At 40.0% G+C, this 23,623-nt stretch overlaps 1 protein-coding gene across 1 annotated transcript in view; it reads left to right on the top strand.

The window, feature by feature from the left end:
* Window positions 1–23,623, top strand: part of LOC149193526 (replication factor C subunit 2-like) — a 326,348-nt gene that overhangs the window by 146,763 nt on the left and 155,962 nt on the right. Inside the window, exons 12-13 of the mRNA XM_089407345.1 lie at window positions 6,138–6,233; window positions 20,008–20,133. Coding sequence (XP_089263471.1) covers window positions 6,138–6,233; window positions 20,008–20,133 — 222 coding nt within the window. The remainder of the gene's footprint in view (window positions 1–6,137; window positions 6,234–20,007; window positions 20,134–23,623) is intronic.

The following is a 23,623-nucleotide window of genomic DNA, read 5'->3' as shown; positions in this document are numbered from 1 at the left end:
GGGCTCAAAAATCAGGATAGGTTGGAAGGAGCTTCCAACTATGTCATATGGAAGACCAGAATCTTAGTTGTTCTAGAGGACAACGATCCCGAAGCTTACGTCAAGAGTGTTGTGGCTGTTCCCACAAACAATGATTAGAAGAAGTACAATCCCGAGTAGGCAAGGCGAAGTGGTACATACACGATGGAGTTCGAGATCATGTGGTATCACATTTGCAAGGCAAAGAGACAACCTGAGAAACGTGGGAAGCTTTGTCTTCACTGTATGAAGGTTCTTCCGAACAACAGAAGATGTACTTAGAACATAAGTTGCAGCGAACATTGATGCAGAAGGGAGAAGGGGTTAACTCCTATCTTCAATGTCTTCAGGACACTAGAGACCAATTTGCTGTAGTGGGGTCCACCCCTCAGTCTACTGCGATGGTAAGGACAACCCTAATGGAGTCTCAGATGAATGGCAAACCTTCGTCCAAAGTATATTGGGCAGCGAAAGATTACCTTCATGGGAGGAGATGTGGGAGCCCTTCAACAGGAAGAATTAAGGAGGGATTTGGTTAAGGTCAACATTAATGGAGTAGTGGGAGTGACACGAAGACCAAGGAGGAGGAGGAGAATGCAGCTCCGGCATCAAAGGGACAACAAAAGTAGAAGTGGGAGAAGGACATTTCAAAGGTGAAATGTTTCAAATGTGACGAGATGGGCCACTTTGCATACCAGTGTCCTTTGAAGCAAAAGGATAAGAATGAGAAACATGATCCTATGGCTGCTCCAACAAAAATTGACGAAGATGAGTTTGCCATGAGTGTCGAAGCATCTCTAGGAGGGAAATGGGGCAATATAGAACTGTAGTCGGGAGGACTACATGTGGGCAGGATTCTTGAGGAACCCACCTCTTGGATCAATTCCTTGCTATAGGAGCCCAAGACTCAGTAGTAACGAGATGGAATTAGTGTCAGATGATGCTGTGGGTTGGTTGGAGAGACAAATGCATTAGCCTGAGACTAGAGACTGATCAACTCAAAGCAAGGTTGGCAGTAGTGCAAAAGTCAGGAGCAACGCAGAAGATTCAGAGGGTCAGAGACTAGTAGCAGTAAGATTCCAACATTCACATGCTATTATGCTAAACACAATTAGTTTAGAAATTTGGGATGCTTTTCCGTTGCTGAGCAACAACAATTGGAAAATGATGCAGTGTAGAGCTAGCAGCAGATGCAAAGGGAGCTGTAGTACAGATGCAACAGTGGCAGTGTCATAGGCAACAATACAGTAGCAACAGTAACACAGTGTTGGTGGCAATAATAGTGCGGAAAGGAGATGCTTTAGAGACGGAGAAACATGCAGTTGGACATTGTTGCTAGAGCACATTCCTCGCTAAGAGAGAGTGTTAGTTTTTGGTAGCGTCAGATGTGCTCTAGCCATGAAAATTGGTGGAGAGGCCAAGACACATGAATTCTAAAGAACCCAGAAACTTTTTGGTGAAATTCCACCGGGATTGTATTTTATTAAAATAATTAATATTTTTAATGGGGTTCCTAAGTCTAAACTTAGGGAAATTAAAGTATTAATGGGTATTAATCAAAATATGGGTGAGAATGTTCTAGAAAGCGGATCAAGTCAAGTTTTTAATCTTAGCCATTGAGTAGAGACTTAATCTCGACCGTTGAAGTCTCAACGAGAAAAGTATAAGGAGGCTTGGGGTTCATTTAGAAAAACACACTGAGAGAACGAATTGATCTAGAGTTCGAAATTTTGGGGTTAGGAAGCTAAGAAATTCGAACTAAGTGATCATTCCATAGTAGAGGGGCAGGGATAGTTCGGGAATACTGGGTAGAGAGGCGGAGAGCAACTAGTGGAGGCAGCACAACACCTGGAGGAACTGATATTGGGCCAGTCTGGGCCTGACACAGGCTTGACGCTGAACTAGGGAGAGCCAACACAGAGGAGAATCTGCCTTCACGTAGAAATCTGGAACTATTGGGGAGCTGCTGGAATAGCTAGGAGAGGTTTATGCAGAAGCTTGAAGAGGCAGAAGAAAAAACGCAGAGTTGACGCAAAGGTTGTAAGGCTCACGCAGGGCCTATGTAGGGCCAACGCAGAGATAGCCAGGGTTAGCCAATTCTGCTGCCGGATCAACCAAAAACTGCTGGGTAAAGTGAGGTAATCTTACTCAGTTTTCCCCATTATATTTCTCTGTAACTGGATTGTAGGGAGGGCATCCAGCTTTGTATTCAGAACTATTGCTTAATAATATAAAACCCTCAGTGCTGTTGCACTGATTTTCCCGCATTGGGTTTTTTCGGGGACTATTTTGTCCAAGAATAACGTTGTCCTTTATATCTTGTTCTTTGCTTAGTTTCTTGTTTCATGTAATCAAATTAAATTGGTGTTGGCTGCAAAAGTAATTTACTTCAGTATATTTCAGAAAATAACTTGATAATGTATATTAAAATCAATTAGGAGAAGTAAATTTAGTGTTGTTGTAGTAGGGGTTCCTTGAGTGTAGGATTTTTCACACTCCTCGCGAGATTGATGTAGTCTTGATCTTTTTCAATGTAGAAACCTTAGATTAGAAGGTCCTCTACAAATGAGTCTTTAACTAGATCCCTTCAAGAGTCAATTTTTCTTGTAGTCTTCTTCTTTCAAGCTTTGAGGGCTTCCTATCTTTTGATCAACAATTATTTCTAGTGTCCTTCCAGCTGCCTTCATTGTTCACCTTAGCTCTGATACCATGTTATAAAATGTAAAGTGGCGACTTATTAAACTTATTTTGTTTTAACCTTTGATAATTGCTTGTGAATCTTAGTTATCTTCTTTATGTTCCTTTAGTTAGATCTTTTCATCAAACAATATCAAGAAACAACAACAAGAAAAGAGGACACATGTAGGTTCCTAACCAGGGCAAAACCCCTCCAAGGGGAAAACCCGAATAATCTTGTTTTCTTAGAATCTGCTTCAAATGAGATACAAAGACCCAATCCATAGACCAAGTCCTTCTTCGAGTACCAAGTCTTCCCTTCCTCAAGTCCTTGAATCTGCACCAAATTGCTCCACACTGCAACTTACCTGCCAGCTACAATATTGCTACTCGACCTGCAACTTCGACCTTGCAATGTCGACCTTTTAGATCCTAAAGAAACCCTAACTCGGCCTCCTTCTGGGATCTTCCGAGAGCAAGACAACTGTTCCTAAGGTTTGCGACGTATAGACAAAGTTTCCTTCCTCCCAACTACAAGATGATGCACTTCGTCCTACTGCAACTCGACCTTGCAACTTTGGCTTCTTCATGCAGCCCATAAACCTTATATTTTCGCATGTGTGAGAGAGATATGGCCCAAAAAATAAGAAAACTCGTCCTTCTTCCTTGCCCTTGACCTTTGCTCTCCTTTTCCAATTTTCCAACTACAAATCAAACTCTTTCTCGAGATATCAAACTTGTGAGTGAGAGTCTCCAAATGAAGTCAAATTGCTCTTATATAGCCTTCTCAAGGGGTTGAATTCCCTCCGTTAGGCCGAATTGACAATCCTAGGGCCGACTTGTACTCTTAGAGATTCCAGGACTTTCTAGACTAAAAAATAATTCTTTTTACAATTACAAATTGCTTGTAAGGGTGTTATAAACATGATGTTGACTCTCCTGACTCATGACAATAAATCCTAAGACCTAACAAACCCTAGAAGCACCAAGAACATGCTTTTACCTAGAAGACCATCAATAATGAGCATGAAACCCACGCTTTAGTAATAATAATTTTCTTTCCTCTTTTCAATAATAAGCTTGGTTTGGTAGACATCTCCTCCCTAATTGAGAGGGAGTGATGTTGGATAGTTCTTATCTTTATGGGTCATGCACTAGACTAGGACTAACAACTGTAAGTCTTAGTGAAGGCCATAAAGAAAGAATGGAGTCTGGAGGATTGGATAAGCATCTAAGATTGGAACTTCTTATGGATTGTAGAATCCAGGAAAAGAAGTTGTAGACCGATACTCTTTGAGGATGAGGTAGGGCATCCAAGATAAGAGTAGTCGAAGAGGATTGATATTCTTTGAGGATTCAGGATTGGAAATCCAAGATAAGAATAGTCCTAAAAGGACATACCCAGTGAACATCTGGATGGGGTATGTGCCTTAGAGGTAGTGTGGCAGCTCACGTAAAGCCTCCCAACATGATGTCTAGTTAAGGCCTTCAATGACAATGTTGGTTATGGTATAGATGCTTGACAAAGATGGCTTATCAATCCGACTCTTCTTATGAGAATGCTTCAAGAATGAGATTCCTTGTACTTCATGATGGGATTATGAATACCTCCCTAGTTAAGAGGGAGTGTTGGAAATTGTAACTAGGTTCGGTCTTCATAATGACCTTTTGTAAACATGACATTGTATATTTTGTATAAAGAAAGAAAAAGAAAGAAAATAATTTATTTTATTTAAAGCATGGGTTTCATGCTCAAGTTTAGGTCAAAAGCATGTTCTTCGTGCTTCTAGGTATTTCTAGGACAAAGAAGAATTTATGTCATGTATTATAGTCCCATTTGGACTTATTGTAACAAAGGAAAATATTTATTTTTGTCAAGAAAAAGCCATTTATTCCTTAAAGACCAAGTCGGCCCCAGTCAGGGACAAGTCGGCCTAAAGGAGGTCTATTTGACCCCTCAAGAAGGCTATAAATAAGAGGGACTTCGACTCATTTGGCATACACTCTCAAGCAAGTTTGATTTGCAATTGCGAAGGAGAAGAAATAGTTGGAAAGACGAAGGAAAGAAGAAGAAACCGAAGTTTCTTGGGCCTCTCTCTTTTTCCAGCCACACGTGTGAAGCTGCTAGGGTTTCTGTGTAGCTGGCTGTTGCAGTAGGCCGAAATCGCAGGGCCGAAAATTTGAGGCGAAGTTGCAGGGCCGAAATCGTAGAGCGAAGCTGCAGAAGGTCAAAGTCTTGAAGTTGCCTTGGAGAAGATCTTGCTAGGAGGCTGACTTGGTGCTCAGGAGGATTTTGGGCTTTGGTCTTTGAGTCTTGGAAGTTTCATTATAAGGAGATTCTATAAGAAGAGAAGTTTTGTTTCTAGGTTTTCCCCTTGGAGGGCTTTGCCCTGGCTTGAAGCCTATATCTTCTGTACTTTGTCTCTTTGTGATCTTCATTCTTTTGGTAATTGCTTGATGAACAAGAACTAAAGAAATAATAAAAGGCCAACTAACATCACAAGTAAGTATCAAGTTAAGGAAAATCATCTATAATCTATAAGTCTACTGATTTCCCAACAGAGCTATCTAAAGGCAAGCTTCCCATTAGTCAAAGTCCATAAAGAGCAGGAGTTAGTGACAGTGGTGATAGTGGGCCATACCTCATTGTTGTCCCTTAGTCTAGTTTTTGCCTTGTGGGTTACCCCTTTACAAGGTTTGCTAGATTTTGAGGCAACAAGCTCTACATTGGGAAAAAGTTGCCTAAAATTTTCTGGCAACAACTGAAGTTTTCTTCCATTTTTCATGCTTGGAGAACTTTTTTTTGATGACATCTAATATTGTTTGGTGGGTTTCCTTTTGGAATGGAAGAGAGGCCGATCAATAAATAGAATTTTGTTTTGGATTCTTGGATAAAAACATGCTAACTTAGACCATTGTAGAATATGTAATTAGGTGAAAGCAACTGTCATTGGAAGATGTTTCCTGGGAAAGGAAAATATATGGACTCAATATTCGTAGCCTGGCTAGTTGATGCTTAATATTTTGAGCAGTTTTGGCATTTAAATAATGATAGATTTTGGACACTGGTGTTTGCCAAATTAACTAGAGGAAATGAAAATAAGTTATCAGATAAACCTGTAACTTAGAATTGCTAGAAATGGACTTGGTTTTGCAAACTCCCCGATCTGCTGAATTTCCAATTATAAACATCTTGTGTTTTGTAACATTTGATGATTTTGAGATTTTTCTGCTGCCATTTCTTTACTCTCAATTAGAGCAGCTATGCGTTTTTCAATTTTCAAAGTCATGCCTTTACATAATGTTTCTGAAGCTTAGACCTTAACTTGGAAGCTTTAATTTGATGTTCTGTTTTTTTTTGCATAGTAGTTTGAGATTTCCATCTTATGTAGGGTGTTGATGAAAACGTTATAAATTCCTAAATTTCACTTATTTTACAGTAGATATCTAATTCAGTATATATGTTCGAAATTTTGCAGAGTGCTGCTCGCTTGTATGGATCATCCATTTCCAGCACCAACCTCATTAGTGTTTCAGGGGTAATTACTGTTTTTATTTCCACTCTATTTTTCATGCATGCTATAGAGCAGATGCCCTGGTAAAACATGAGAGAAATTTTTCTCTAGGGAATGTGTATTGTTCTTGCTTTGTATACTTGGATTTTTGTTTCTTAACGTGAACTCTACTTATACCATGCCAAATGATGTCACCCACGAGGTTTTGTTTCAGCTTTGATACTTTTTTTTAAGGGTGTCCTCATTGGTTGAGTGTTTAAGTGAGAGAGCCCCTTTTATGCCATGCTATAATAGATCCTTCTGCAAGTAAGGAAGCTCCACAGTGGCGACGTCATGTTCTCAATCGCTTCATAAGTTAATGCATGTCTTGGTAAAAGGGGTGGCTTCTTATGACATTTATCCACTTCATCATATTTATCTTAAAGGTGTGCTCCAAAAGTGGTTGGAGTAAAGGAAAAGCGAGTGGATCCATAGTAAAATAATTTAACTTCTTAATTTTGCCTTTTTCACCTTGGTTAAGTGTAAATGGGGTGCCCCCTTTAGAACATGCTTCCTTCCATAGTTAACTTCTAAAGGGGGTTGGTCCCTTTTGGACTTGCTTATTCATATGTATCGAAAGACTTTGCTTCTAGTAGTCATCATAGGCTAAAATTATTTGGGAGTGTTAGGTTGAACAAAGTAAGCACTGTTGATTTTTTGTAGCATCAGGAGGTATTCCAACGTGCCAAGGATCCTTCCAAATCAGAATAATAAATTATAACTATTAAAAGAAAATTCAATTTTTATATTGGTATATGTAGGCTCTATTGTCACACAATCTAGTAGGGGTGCTAGGATGGGTGTCTTCTAATGATGTGTATCGTCCTCCATTGTGACCGATCTCCTTGCCAATTCATTGATCATCTAGGGTGGCTTTACTACTACCGAAACTGACTGCCACCAACTAAGGTGTATATCTCAATGATGAAACTAGGAAACAACGAGGGTTTCTCCCTCACTCATAAAGCTGCTTGAGCTCCTTAACAATTCACAAAATAATTTCTTCACATGTCTCCCCTTGAGTTTGCCTCTCCTTTTAATAATATTTTCCTCTGCCAAAAATCTTGGGTGGTAAAAAAAAACTATGGGTTACTTTTTTTTCTTAAACTGACTTTTACAACTTTTATTTAATTATTATTTATTTTAGTCAGGTGACCCCTATTTTCTATCAGTAGCCCATAGGATCCAGTTAGGCTATGAAACTTTTCATGCTTCTATGGATTTGAAAGGGACATCACCAATTGGCATTGTTTCACAGGATAACTCCATTTGTTTTGGTGTACTATTTGATAGAACAATATGTTTTTACTATTTATTTATGTAGTTAATGCACATTCAAGCTAATTACGTTGTCTCTCCTTCTGCTTGGTTTTTTGACTTCAAGCGTGACTAGTTTCACTTGTCAATTATGAATTATAACTTGTTTTGTAATATATATTCTGAAGAGATTGTGGAGAAATCTAGGGAACCTAGATTAGGTTATTTCTCTTACTTTGGTAACTGCTTGTGATGTATTTTTACTCTACTTAATTAGCTTCTTCTTTCTCTTGATTATATTTAGTGTTCTTATCATCAAACAACTACCAAATCATAAAGAATAATGAGACAAGAGGAATATACGCAATCTGCCTCCTATCCAGGGACTTGTCCAAGCTCCTTCTTAACCAGAGTTGTTTCCAACAACAACAATTATTTGTTCTTTGGTGGAGATCATGGTACCATCAACTGCTTGAAGGGATCCTCCTTTCGATGTCATGAACTACATCTTCTTCATCATGGGGCCTTCATCTTTCGTAGGGCATCGACCATCCATCACTTTTCTTCATGAACCATATCAGTCATGTCATCCTTCTTTTCATCGGAAAGTGATCTTCTGGTCCACATCTGGCTTATCTTCATTCAATTACCTCTACCAAGTCATTTGACTTTTAGGATCTTCTATCCATTCTTATAGTTGTAGGTGTGTTAAAATTGGCAACTAGGGCCAAACTCCATGTGGGTCATCTTATTAATGGAAGCTGATATTTTTCTTGGATCCCTCTCATCGAGAGGTGTAGGATTGATCTAAAGATCATCCGATTCCGATAAGTATTCATGGAGATATGAATTTATTTGTGTTATGGGACAATTCGTCAAGGTCGGCCAGCGACCAAATAAACCCCACTTGTGCTCAACGTTTTAGTATAAATAGAGGTGGCCTTCAAGTCATTTTCAACACACTTGGGATCTCTTCCTCTCTACTTGTCTTTGGGTTTTAGTAGGAGGAGAGATCCTAAGGGATAATGCTGCCCTAATCTAGAGGGCAGAAGCCGGAACTGCCGAAACTACCGGGAATAGCCGGAATTTGTCGGAACTGCCGGGAATTGCCGGAACTGTCGGGAATAGCTGGAATTGCTGGAACTGCCGGAACAAGCCAGAACTGTCGGGAAAAGCCAGAACTGCCGGGAATAGCCGGAATTGCCGGAACTGTCGGGAATAGCCGGAATTGCCGGAACAACCGAAAGTGCCCGAAATTGCTGGGAACAGCCGGGAATTGCCGGGAACAGCTGGAATTGCCGGAACTGCCGGGAACTACCAGAACTTCCAGAAATGCTGGAGCATTTGTCTCGGAAGGAGAGCTGCATGCAAGGGACAACTAACTAACATTGGGACAGTTGTATGGTACTTAGCAACAAGTACACCAAGCATGCAATGTTACATCAAGCATGCAAGGGACAACAAACTAATATTGGGACAACAACATGATACTTAGTGCAACAAGCATGTATTGGTACAGTTAGCATGCAAGGGACAACTAGCATGCAACAACAAGCATGCTAAGGACAACAAGCAAGCAAGGTGCAACCAACACATAGGTCAGGATGGCAACATGGTGCAGCAATGGCACATAATGCAGTACAGTGATGGGTACAATCATGATTAATGAAGCATGATGAGATGCAACATAATGATGATGGGTGCAGCATGGTGCAGCACGGTGAGGTGCAGCATGATGACGAAATGCAACACAATGATAGGTGAAGAAGTCACCTTGGAGAATTAGTTGAAGCAGCATGTCTTCAACTGATCTCATGTATCATCTTCTTAGAGATGATCTATGCTCTTATCTAGATAAGTCAAAGTGTTGACTTCTGTTGTAAATGTACTATCTCTCTCTCTGCTAAGCTATTGAAGAACATATAAGAAGAATTGATCAAGGGTTTCCCCACATTGGGGTTTGTCCTTGGCTAGCGCCACATCTTGTGTCCTCTTGTCTTGGCTTGTCTTCTGCGATTTATGTTGATGTTCTATTTGTAGTTTTCTTTAATGTTGATGTGATTGCTAATCTGGAAAAGATATTGAGCTAATTGTGAAAATTGAAATAAATTGCTCTAAGCATAGAACATACCTAAAATTAACAAGGTGACATCTACAACTCTCTTTCGGTAGGCCCTGTTACAACCCAACCAAATGGTGTTCAAAAATCAAAATGAACATCAAATCAAAGTTACCTTTTATGTTGGCCTTTCATCATGACATCATCTTGCTTGCAACATCAACATCCTGTACATTCATAGACACATCTCCAAGACATTTAATGTCAAGGGTCTTCTTCCTTTACGGACTTTATCAGAGTCTTCATACCTTCTCCATGGAGATGTTCTAGCCAATTCTCTTAGTCATCGGATTTTGATTACTTATCTTATATGATCATAGTTGCATTTTTCACGATCTCTTCTCTCTTTCTTGGCACATTGCTCCCCAGGAACTTCCATCCATAGTTCCTTCATCTTTGTCAACTACCTCATATTCCATATGAGGACATATTATGTTGATCTCATCTTGTCAATATGTGAATCATGCCTTCATGCATCTTTCCAAAGGAAGAGATCCCTTTTTCTCGATCATGCTCATGAGGTAGAGCATTTACCCATGCTTTCTGCAACTATATGATGACATGACTTAATCTATATACATGCCTCTTTTCTCCTTTCGGTCATCCAAACTTCCTTTCCTTGCTTGAAAGTTCTTCAATCACGCTGCATTCCTTTGTCATCATACCATCATCCTTCTAAACAATGAAGATCCTATACAAGGTCGAATTCTCGGCGAGACACTTGCTTCTTCCAAGAGAGGTGAACCTTCTAATGAAGATTTCAATGGAGGATCTTAATTATCCTCATCCTACAAATGCTATTTTCTAATGTTGATGATGTATGATGAATTCATTCTATCTTCTATCATGCTAGATGACTTTCTTCAACCATATAGACTATTGAGGTTACCAAGAGCTTCTCCCTCTTTATGATGTCTGCTACGTCCATGTAGACTTCTACTTCAATTTTATTTCAAGCTTCTATAAAGATGTCATGAGCTCTTGCTTCAATCATATGCTTCTAATATGATGCCATCTCCTAATATGATGCATCCTATCATACTTACAATGCTTTCTACCATGATAGCTATCTTTCACAAAAATTGAAAAGAACTAGGTAAAGGAGATTATCTCAGTCACAATAGAGATCTTTCACTTCCTGTTTCTTTGATTTCTTCTTTTCAGGTTCTTCCATTTCTTCGGTGATATGAGCTTCATTTCATTCTTTTCTTTTGTTGTCCTTTTTGAGCTTCGGACAATCTCTCTTGAAGTGCCCATATTCTTGACAATTATTGTTAAAATTGGAAACTAGGGCAAAACTCCATGTGGGTCATCTTATTAATGGCATTTGATATTTTTCTTGGATCCCTCTCATCGAGAGGTGTATGATTGATCTAAAGATCATCCGATTCCGATAAGTATCCATGGAGATATGAATTTATTTGTGTTATGAGACAATTTGTCAAGGTCAGCTAGCAACCAAATAAACCCACTTGCGCTCAATGTTTTAGTATAAATAGAGGTGGCCTTCAAGTCTTTTCACACACTCAATCTTGAGATCTCTCTTCATTTTGTTTTGGGTTTGATGAAGATGAGATCTAGAGGGAGTGTCCTAGGTGATATGCTGCCCTAATAGAAGATGCCCTAGAAGTTGTCATGGACAAGGCTCTACGCTGCCCTGATGGAGAAATCTAATATGCAGCAAGAAGAAGGCTCACGTAGTTAGGGAGGAAGGTTTCATATGAAGCCTTAACATTGGTATGGTAGAAGCCTAATGCTGTCGTCTAAGTAAGGTTCTACGCTGCCCTAAATGTGACCTTCCTACACAGCAAGAATAAGCCTAAATGATGCGCTAACGCTGCCCTAACGTTGCCCTAACAAACTGCTCTAGGACGCAGTTTAAAGAGGGTTCTTATGTGCCCTGACTGTTGTAAATGCAAGCCCTAGCCGCAGTCCTATTGGGAGGACTAGAGCCTTAACCTAGCCGCTGATAATGGAAAGACTTGGCCACAGTTCGAGGAGATCTCTAGCAGTCAAAGAGAGCCACCATACGCTGCCTAAAAGGTTCCTCATCCACTGTCTAAACACTCAGCCTAATCCGCAGTTTCAAAGAGGCATCTATCTGCCCTAGCCGCAGTAAAAGGTGAAGGTTACAACCATCGAAATAAAGGTTTCTAGCAGCTGTCATTTGTGCTTCAAACCGCAGTCCAAGTAGGGCCAAATACTGCCCTAGTCTCAGCCCTCAAGGAGGTCATCTTGGCCGCAATTGGAGAGGACCCTATCAGCCAAATGATGAAGTTTAAGAGGTCCATAACTCTGTAAGGAATGAACCCTTAGACGTTGTAAGGAAAGTCAGATCTATGTCACATTGTTGTAGATGACAGCGTGACACATTTGAGATCAGTTCTGGGCATGACTGTGCAGCTATAAGGTTGATCGGTAGACATTGTTCTTCAAGGGTAATAGCTGAGTACTGTATGACAATCTTGCTTGCTGCTAGGCTAGGCCGCAGGCCATAGCCAACAACATATTGTGTTAAGGGTTGCACAAGGATAAGGACTGAAGGTTGATGTGACTGCTTGTGTGGTCAGCATGTTAGACAATATGGTTAGATGCAACAGTTGGATGCAGCATGGTATTAGAGACAGTAGTGAAGTGCAGCATAGTAATAGTTGGGTGCTGCTCGGTGATGGGAGCAACACAGTGATAAGAGCAGCTCAGTGATTGGGTGCAACACAGTGACGGATGCAGCATGATGATGAGGAGCAACATGATGATGAGGTGCAACACAGTGATGGGTGCAGCACGGTGATGGAATCACCTTGGAGAATCAGTTGAAGCAGCATGTCTTCCACTGATCTCATGTAGAGATGATCTATTCTCTTATCTAGAAAGTCAACGTGTTGACTTCTATTGTAAATGTACTCTCTCCCTCTCTCTCTCTCTCTATTGAACTATTGAAGAACATATACGAAGAATTGATCAAGGGTTTCCCCACATTGGGGTTTGTCCTTGGCTAGCGCCACATCTTGTGTCCTCTTGTCTTGGCTTGTCTTCTGCGATTTATGTTTATGTTCTATTTGCAATTTACTTTAATGATGATGTGATTGCTAATCTGGAAAAGATATTGAGCTAACTGTGAAAATTGAATTAAATTGCTCTAAGCATAGAAGATACCTAAACTTAACATGGTATCAGAGCTGAGGTGAAGACAATGCCCAAGCAAGAGTGGAAGAGCAATCATCGGAGACAGTTGGGCAAGGACAAAAGGATCAATGGATTCCTCATCCCTCTTCAAATTCACCAAGGGTGAAGTTGAAGTAGAGAATATTATCAGAATGGCGCAATAGAAGATTTTGATGACCTACCTAAAGCTCACTTCAATGGGAAGTTTGGATCTAAAGGGTGGAAGGAAAGGCAAATGCCTTGGTTGTAATAAGTTCGGCCATTATGTGAAGAAGTGTTCGAGGTTGGGACACATCACTTGATGATGATAACAATCATTCCAGGGACATCTTCAATGATCAGAGGAATGATAGGTAATGCAGGTCATCAAGGAAACGACCGACTCTTTAGAGAAAGCAAGGAACCCCAGGTATGAAGAATCAAATGTTGTTTCTGATAAGATAAAGAAGCATTATCTTGTATTGGCCCTCTCGTTTAGATTCTTTGGGAATCTGGCTTATTGATTGTAGTGCTTCAAGGAACTCCATCAGATAGAAGGGTGCTCTCTCTAATTTTGTAGAGATGGAAGCAATCATGGGATTATACTTAGAGCCGATGCCACCTATCTTGGAAAGGGTGTAGGGAATGTTACCCCTCAATTGAATGAGGGTAACTCGATTCACTTACAAAATCTCTTTTATGTACCTGATCACAAGTAGAACCTGGTGTCCATTTCGGCAATGGAAGTCAAAGGTTGCAGGGTGGCATTCATCGATAGAAAGGTATGTGCTTAAAAATAAAATTTTCTAAGATACTTTTGAGTTCAGGGTTGGCAATTTGTATCAAGTTGCAGGATGGTCCATTGGGGACCATATCAGTTGACACATCTCATCTATAGCACTGGAGGTCTACTTATGAGGCCCTACACGATGTGAGTCAGATGGTGACTCAGATGCCTGAATTCAAGAAGAGCATGAAGGTACATGTCTGAGATGTACCGAAGGAAAATCTTACAAGGGGACCATTCCCCTCATGTAGCAGGTCCATAGGTTTGGAATAACCCGAGGAGTTTAAGATTCATGATCGGGAATCTCATGTATGTAGGTGGAAGAAAGCCCTCTATGGCTTGAAGCAAAACACCCTGGGCATAGTATGAGAGACCTCTCATACCGACACCTTCTGAGGACGACCTATTTCTGATAGGTGCAGACCCTCTCATTTGCAGAAGTAAGAGGGAGTTGGATTCCGGATGTGGAATGGTAAACTGCAAGCTCGTGACTACCTCGAGGATCTTAACTTTCAAAAGTTATATGGTGATGATGCTAGGCCAAATTTGGGAAATGCCTCTTGAGTTTCATAAACTCATTTGCATTGATGTTCTTGGTGAACTTCCGTCCGGATATATCTTTTGCAGTTAGCATGGTGAGCTCATATTTGGCTGAGCCTCATTGGATTGGTGCCAAGAATCTTCTGAGATATCTTCAGGGCACAATCTATCATGGATTGAGATACACTGTCGGAAATATGAAGCTGCATGATTATTCCAATGCTGATTGGGCAGGTAATGTGGAGGATCACTAGAGCACTTCTCAGTGCTGGTTCTCTTTGGATTCTGCTTCGATATCATGGATGAGCAGGGAGCAGAAGTCGGTTGCTATAAGCACCACCGAGACCGAATACATAGCTACGAGTACGATCTCGTGTGAAGCTGCCTGGTTGTGGAAGCTCTTCAGTGAGCTGTTACCACTGCGATTCTATGTGACAACTAGGGGGGGGGGATTCGATTGTTGAGGAATCCCATATTCAATGATTGCTCCAGCAGATAGACATCAGGTACTACCTTATCTGGGATATGGTAAGTCGATGAGCTAGGAGGCTCCATCGCATTGAGACTGATGTATAGATCATAGACATTTTGTCAAAGCCCCGGGGAAAGGTCAAGTCTGTGACTTTCCTGAACGACTTGGGGTCGTTGAAAGACCTTCTTATAAAGGTCCTGCATATTGCATGCATTGAGCTCTGGGAGCTCTGGGGGGCTTGGGGTACTTATTGGAGCGACATACGACCATAGGGCGACTCACCCTTCCCTGGTGGTGTGCTATGTACAGGGTGAAAGGTTCAACCTTTCCCTATAGGTTGTGATACCCCGTGGCGACTTTGGGACAGGATGATTAGTTCTCTTGTGGGCCAGGATGATTAGTTCTCCTGTGGCGACTGTTCGATAGGATGATTCGTTCTCCTGTCGAGGCATCCTACCCATGCAGTCTGGGACTCATGGGAAGTACCTCTCATCTGATCAATGAGTAGGGAAATGGGGTTAGAGACCATAGTAGTACTATCTATGGACGCATCGTTGTATCTACCGTACTCCGTATGTTAGGATGATCTCCATGGATCTGGGATCAGTATGAGTGGTTTGAGACACTCTCCTGTGACATTGATTTGGGATCAATAAAACTGACTTCGGGTTAGTAAGAGTGATATGACACACTCTCTTCAGATGAAACTGACTTTGGGTCAGTAGAGAATAGTATGAGACATTCTCGATCATTTCTTCTTCTTCATGGTTTTGAGCAGAGCAGTCTGCAGAGCTTAGCAGAGCAGTCTACAGAGCTCAACAGTGCGGAACAGAGCATAGCTCAACAGAACATAGTAGAGCAGAACAGAGCAGAGCAGAGCAGTGCAGGGCACTGATGGCAGAGATAGTATAGTCGGATATATGGATCAACGGATGGAGTTCTCCCTAGTTGAGAGGGAGTGTTAAAATTGGCAACTAGGGCCAAACTCCATGTGGGTCATCTTATTAATGGAAGCTGATGTTTTCCTTGGATCCCTCTCATCGAGAGGTGTAGGATTGATCTAAAGATCATCCGATTCTGATAAGTATTCATGGAGATATGAATTTATTAGTGTTATAGGACAATTTGTCAAGGTCGGCCAACAACCAAATAAACCCACTTGTGCTCAACATTTTAGTATAAATAGAGGTGGCCTTCAAGTCATTTCACACACTCACTCTTGAGATCTCTCTTCATTTTGTTTTGGGTTTGATGAAGATGAGATCTAGAGGGAGTGCCCTAGGTGATACGTTGCCCTAATAGAAGATGCCCTAGAAGCTGTCATGGACAAGGCTCTACGCTGCCCTGATGGAGAAATCTAATACGCAGCAAGAAGAAGGCTCACGCAGTCAGGGAGGAAGGTTTCATATGAAGCCTTAACGCTGGTATGGTAGAAGCCTAATGCTGTCATCTAAGTAAGGTTCTACGCTGCCCTAAACGTGACCTTCCTACACAGCAAGAATAAGCCTAAATGATGCCCTAACGCTGCCCTAACAAACTGTTCTAGGACGCAGTTTAAAGAGGGTTCTTATGTGCCCTGACTGCTGTAAATGCAAGCCCTAGCCGCAGTCCTATTGGGAGGACTAGAGCCTTAACCTAGCTGCTGATAATGGAAAGACTTGGCCACAGTTCGAGGAGATCTCTAGCAGTCAAAGAGAGCCACCATACGCTGCCTAAAAGGTTCCTCATCCACTGTCCAAACACTCAGCCTAATCTGTAGTTTCAAAGAGGCATCTATCTTCCCTAGCAACAGTAAAAGGTGAAGGTTACAACCATCGAAATAAAGGTTTCTAGCAGTTGTCATTTGTGCTTCAAACCGCAGTCCAAGTAGGGCCAAATACTGCCCTAGTCTCAGCCCTCAAGGAGGTCATCTTGGCCGCAATTGGAGAGGACCCTATCAGCCAAATGATGAAGTTTAAGAGGTCCATAACTCTGTAAGGAATGAACCCTTAAATGCTGTAAGGAATGAACCCTTAAATCTGTAAGGAATGAACCCTTAAATGACAATGTGACACATTTGAGATTAGTTTTGGGCGTGACTGTGCAGCTATAAGGTTGATCTGTAGACATTGTTCTTCAAGGGTAGTAATTGACAATCTTGCTTGCTGCTGGGCTAGGCCGCAGGCCATAGTCAACAACATATTGTGTTATGGATTGCACAAGGATAAGGACTGCAGATTGATGTGTCTGCTTTTGTGGTCAGCATGTTAGACAGTATGGTTAGATGCAACAGTTGGATGCAACATGGTATTAGAGACAGTAGTGAAGTGCAACACAGTAATAAGAGCAACTTAGTGATTGGGTGCAGCACAATGACGGATGCAGCATGATGATGAGGAGCAGCATGATGATGAGGTGGAACACAGTGATGGGTGCAACATGGTGATGGAATCACCTTGGAGAATCAGTTGAAGCAGCATGTCTTCAACTGATCTCATATAGAGATGATCTATTCTCTTATCTAGAAAGTCGAAGTGTTGACTTCTATTGTAAATGTACTATCTCTCTTTCTCTCTCTGTGCTGAACTATTGAGGAACATATAAGATGAATTGATCAAGGATTTCCCCACATTGGGGTTTGTCCTTGGCTAGCACCACATCTTGTGTCCTCTTGTCTTGGCTCGTCTTTTGCGATTTATGTTTATGTTCTATCTGCAGTTTACTTTAATGTTGATGTGATTGTTAATCTGGAAAAGATATTGAGCTAACTGTGAAAATTGAATTAAATTGCTCTAAGCATAGAACATGCCTAAACTTAACAATTATAGCATTGGATCTTTGACATATTGATCTTTTTTTTTTTTGAGGACCAAACTTCACATTCTTTCCTTTTCTCTTAGCCATGGCAGAAAATTCTTGAACTTGTTTGCTTGGTCCCACATCACTCTTTGCTTTTAACTTGGTTTCTTCAATCTTACACAGTGACTAGAGTTAACATAATGGGGTGGCTCCCTTCTTTCCATAGATGCTTGATACAAAGTTGCCCCATTCATTAGGTAGTGCAATGAGCACCACCTAACTCTTATTCGGACATTATTTCCCCTAACTCTTGCGATTGGTTTGTTATTTCTGACAGCTTCATAATATATGTGGCTATTCCTTCTTCCTTTGGTACCTTCATCTTATATAGCTCGCTTCTTAAGGATATGACTTCTCCTGCGGTGCTTACGGAGAACAGTTCTACTAATGTCTTGTAGATTTATTTTGATGCCTTCAACTTTGATACATAAGGTATGAGGGGATCCTTGATACTATAAGGATCCTTTGAGCCCTTATTTCTCCTTTCATATTTTTAGCTAGAGCTTGAGCTTCTTCCTTTGGAGGTTTAGTATTTGAACCCTTAACATGTCCAATGACTTCATTTTTTATGAGGATCAAATCTCTCCTCTTCTTCCATGCAAGAAAGTTTGATGACCCAACCAATTTGTTGCTTTCCTTGTAAAATCAAGTCATTTTGATAGATTCAGACATAGATATAGAGATACTTGTCAAGTGAAGATACTCCTAGATGATGAAATCTTCAACTTGATGCCTTTCTTGATGATGTTGATGATAGAAGATGTCTTCCTTCAAGTATGCTTTGAGAGTGATCCTTTGACTCAAGAAGTGGGAGATCACCTTGATTCCCCGATGATGCAAAGCTTCTTACCACTTCCCTTGGATGTAGAGACTTCAAGATGCTTCAATGTGTAGTCCTTCTTTCTTGAACACGGGGTCCTTGAGATCTTCTTTTCCTTGAGATGATGATTGTAAAATGGGAGTGTTTCCCAAGAATGCTTCAAGTGTGGAACCCTTCTTTGGATGATCTAGGGTTTTGAGGTCTTCTTTGGTTCCTTCTTTGATAGTGCTCAGTCCTTGTGTATCCCTTCTTGATGTCTTCTTTGATGCCTTGACCTTTCTCGGTATTCCTTTTGATGGTCCTTCTTCAAGTTGCCTTTCCTTGTCTTGTCACCTTAGCTCTAATACCATGTTGAGAAATCTAGGGCAGCTAGATTAGGTGATTTCTCTTACTTTGATAACTGCTTGTGATGTATTTTTACTTAACTTAATTAGCTTCTTCTTTCTCTTGATTATATTTAGTGTTCTTATCATCAAACAACTACCAAATCATAAAGAACAATGAGACAAGAGGACACAAGATGTAGGCGATCAGCCAGGGCCAAAACCTCTCCTCTTGAGAGGAAAACCCACAAGAATTCTTCTCTTCTTATAGAATCTTCAAATGACGAATTCCAAGACCTAAGACCCTTGACAAAGACCCCTCCAAGACCAAGTCAACCTTCTCCTTGATGAGCTTTTTCTCCAGTAATTTCTACTCCAACAACTTCGACTCCAACAATTTCTTCTGTAACTTCAACCCATTAGTTTCTTTTGCAACTTCGACCCAACAATTTTTTTGCAACTTTGACCTAGCCGTTTCTTCTGCAACTTCATCCCAACAGTTTCTTTTGCAGCTCTGACCCAACAATTTTTTCTGCAACTTGGGCCACAACAACTATGCAGTACTTTGTCTTGCCCAACAAATTTCTAGCACTTCAACTTGCCCAGAAACTTTCCAGCACTTCGACTTGCCCAAAAACTTTCCAGCACTTTGACTTGCCCAACAACTTTAGAAACCCTAACACAAGAAAGAGAGAGAGAAACCCAAAAACTTCGATCTTTCTTTTCTTCTTCTTTCTAGTAGTACGAATTGCTTCCTTGAGGCCGACTTGATCTTTCATGTAGGCCGACTTGCTTGAGGCACCATGACAAGGTCTTGGAGGGTCTTTGACTCTAATTTGACTCAAATAAATTTTTCTTTACAATATGTAACATGCCCAAAAGGGTCTTTCATACATGACAATGACTCTTATGACTTGTTGACTCAAAGACAAGCCCTAGAAGCACTCAATGGGTGCTTGACCTAAAAATAAATTTCTCTTGAGCATGAAACCCATGCCTCAAGAATGACAATAAATTTATTTTTCTCTTTACAACAAATACATAAAATCATGATTACATATGTCATTATGAAGACTGAACCTAGTTACAGATTTCAACAGAGATTGCATTCTGAATAATCTTTCATTCTGAAGAGATGTTAGATGTGCCATATTGTTTGCTTTCCATCCATGATGCTTCTAACCTTTTGTTTCTGATTCTGTGCTTGAAATGCATTTTGTAAGAATGCATCCATGGACTAAATTTTAGTTGAATAGCATTGCTTAAGCAAGAAGATTGAACTAAGATAATTTGAAAGAGATCTCAGTGTAACAAAGAAACTGATGAATTAAATTACTTCATTGTACATTTTTTTATTAAATATAGTCTGTATATTGCCTTTGAATGTTGAATTCTTCAGTTATTTAGATTGGGACTAGATTTTTTTTACACATGTACTGATTTTGTTTGATTTTTTCAGATAGTACCAAAGGAGGTGGTCCAATCATTGTTTCAAGCATGCAGAACTGGCCAATTTGATTTGGCACAGAAGGAAGTTTCAGACATCATAGCTGAGGGACATCCAGCATCCCAAATCTTTTCTCAGGTTTTATGCATCTCTTTGAAAGTACAAATGATATATGAGTTTTGCGTAGCTCTTTTATTTATAAATTTTGCCCTTTTTTATTGTGGTTGTAGTAAGTTACTTTTCTAGAGGGAGAAATTACATCCACCACAACAAAGCAGGTGGCACAAAGTACATTATAGAATGGTCCAATGACTCTTAGTGTTGGACATATTTGACTGCACGAAAGAAGCAGTCATCAAATATTTGTTGTAGGCCCATTCAATCTAAGGTTGCCTGGAAATCAATATAACAAATTAGACAAATTATGGGAAACAAAATACATAATTTCTGTACTTGAGGCCTGGGCTTTTATGTCTCAAGACCTTATACACAAATTCTGCAGTTGAGTTCTACTGCCTGCAAGGGGACAGGGTTATTGTCATTTTCAGGGTGCCTCCATTCAACATTGCTTCTTTTGGTTTGTGAGCAACCATGAACCAAGTTTTGGAATTGCACCAGTCAGTGAATATATCTTTTCTCAAGTCATCATTGAATTTTTGTAGAGCTTTGGGGGGGATGATGTTCAGAGGCTCATGGTTGCCTTAAACCATCTGTGCTTCCCTGGCTTCTTTTCTGACATCTACTCTGATTCTCCTCAAGAACAATATTGCTCAGGGCGTATGCTCTTCTCAATCACATTCATGTGATTACAACGGTTGGACTCCAGGCACTGCCGGGCTCAAAAATGGTGCATATTTGCTTAGTTAATATTTAGGAAGGAACATTTGGACTGAACAAAAGTTCTTTCTATTCTTTCAAACTAAAAGGAGGATTCCATGAACAAATGTCAAATATGCATGAAAACAGATTGGATCATTTGAAATGTAAAAGCCCTTCTAAGCATATGTTCAAACTTAAGAGAGAAGCCTGAGTAAATTACTCGCCCATTGCACTAATTGTTTGTTGGCTAAGTCGATGCTGAAGCGTAGTGGTTTTGGTTGATGGCAAAAGGTGCATGTGATATGCAAGAACCTTGTTCTACTAGTCCATATTTTGACTTCAATTCATGCTTTGTGAGAGACACAAACCAAGCATTTTTATGTCGATGTTGTGGCTCACATTGCGTGAAACACTGTTTCTAATATTGTTAGGGTGACTGTTTGTAAGCAGGTATTTGAGGTAGAGATTAGTACACCGCTTGTGGCACATTTGAAGTCAAGTCTCCACAACTTTTTGGGTATATCGGTCATTTTGGGTTCAATCCCATGTAGAGGTGAGGGTTGGATGAGATACTGGACAATGCTACTAGTATTGTGTAGAGTTTTGGTTGGAACTACAAGCATGACTTCCATTAGTGTGTTGAAGTTTTTTGTAGCTTCAGAAGTGTTGAAGAATGTAACTAGTGTCGGTCTTCGTAATTGTATTTGTCGAAAGAAAGAAAAAGAAATTGTTATTGTAGAAGTAATTGACTTATTAAAGCATGGGTTTCATGCTTGGGTCAATAGTCAATAGGTCAAAGCCTCCATTGTAGGCTTCGAGGTTTGTGTCTTAAAGTCATTTTGTTGTAGGCCCTTCTTGGGCTTATTATGTTAAAAGAAAGGAAAATTATACAATGTAATTACTCCTCCACCAAGTCAGCTTCAAGGAATTCTAAGTCGGCCTCAAACATATAACAAGTTGGCCCTATTGAAGATGGTTCGACCTAGAAGACTATATATAAGTAGAAAGCTCGATCTAGTAAGGCATCCATCATCAAGGACAAATTCAATTTGTAATTGCAAGAAAAGAAGTAGTGCGAAACATGTAAATGAAGAGATCTATTCCATTGTAAAAGGAATAAAGGACATCAAAGACGTAATAGTGCGAAGTTGCAGAGATAAGAGTGCAGGCTGAGAAGTAGAAGTATGAAGTTGCAGAGATGAGAGTGCAGACCGAAAATTTTAGAAGTGGTAGAAAGGAGATTCCATTTGGCTTGGATATTGAAGTTGATTTTTCATCTAGTCTTCTTAAATGCCTGACTTGGTGGATGGAGGAAAGTCTGTCTTGGTCATCTCAGCGTGATTTGAATCTATTAGTGCAAGAGCTTGATTGTTTTTCCCCTTCTTAGGGGTTTTTCCTTGGCCGAGTGCCTACATCTTGTGTTCTTTTCTTGTGTTTGTGATCTTCATTTTTTTGGCATTTATCTTGATGTTGAAGAATCACAATAATAACAAAAGGAAGCAATATAACATCACAGGAACTTGTCAATGTAAGAGAAATCAAACTAAAAGAAAACCAAATCAAGCTTACCTAGAATTCTCAACATGGTATCAAAGCTTGGTTCGCTTGCATAAAAGGCAGTGAGAAGGTCATGTTAGCTTCCAGACAAGAAAAGTAGGGCAACTATCTAGGACCGAGTTCCTAGTGGAAAGAAAACCAAATTTTGGGCACATGTATTATCCCTCACCACAATGATTAAACCGCAAGAAGAGCAAAGAATTTTCGAAAGCCTAGAAGATCTATTCTAGAGGTTCGAAAGGCTAATCTATTAGCCTAAGGCAGGCTGAAAATCTTGGTAAAAAGAGTGAAGGTCTAAGACAAGTCTACAAGGACTGAAAATTATTATCAAGATCCGAATTAAAAGCTACCACAATGATCCAAATTGTTCAAATTCAAGAATTGTTGTGACAGTTAAAAGATAGTATAAGAGAAGCATCAAATAATTGTTGAAACCTTCAGACAGAAGCCAAGACTCCTCCATAGACCTGGGCATGAGAATGCATTAAAAGGTTACATACTTAAAGAAAATTCATAGTCTTGTACATTGGTGTAGAAGCTGAGGTTTGGTGATTGAAGGACGCAATCCTATATATACATATATATATATTCCAAATCTGATTAGTCACATAAGGAGCTGAAGACTTGTGAGTCATTTTGTTTGATCAATCATGTATATACAATCACCATATTTGGAATAAATCCACAAACCTATACCTTAATTATATAATATTGAAGCCAAGAAATTGTGATAAGAGGATGCAGTCCTGAGACTTATAAAAAAATTCGAGCTTGAACAAACCGACCTAAAATCAACCAATCTTGAAATTGGTGAATCATTGAAACAAATCAAGGCCTACAATCCTTATGGAGAAATGACCGGAGAAACAGAAGATATGTAGCAGCCTCTACTTCAGTCAATGAAAATGCATCCAACATTTGAGGACCAACTCAAAGTCTTCATCAAGTAAGTATTGTTACTACACTTAATGTTTTTAGTCATCTAATAATGTGTATGCAGTTTGCAAGAAAATGCAACAAGCTCTAATAGAATATCAAGTGAGAGGTATGAAATTCTTGAGGTATGTATATCATGTTCGTTTGTTAAAAGGTAAATGTCTTAGGATTTAGTTGTTTGTATGATCCTAAAATTTGCAAAATTATATATAGGGAATGTGAATAGAACATATGATAGTATCTCTCTCATTCACTTGTTCCCTTTTAGAACCCTATCTCACAATTTTCTAAGGTTTATAAAATAATTCGTGATATA

This window comes from Pinus tabuliformis, chromosome 2_2, assembly GCF_031772625.1.
Source record: "Pinus tabuliformis cultivar Carrire ecotype Pingquan chromosome 2_2, CPIR1, whole genome shotgun sequence".
NCBI lineage: Eukaryota > Viridiplantae > Streptophyta > Pinopsida > Pinales > Pinaceae > Pinus > Pinus tabuliformis.
The sequence above is the reverse complement of the archived record's forward strand: the minus strand, read 5'-3'. Positions and strand labels throughout refer to the sequence as shown.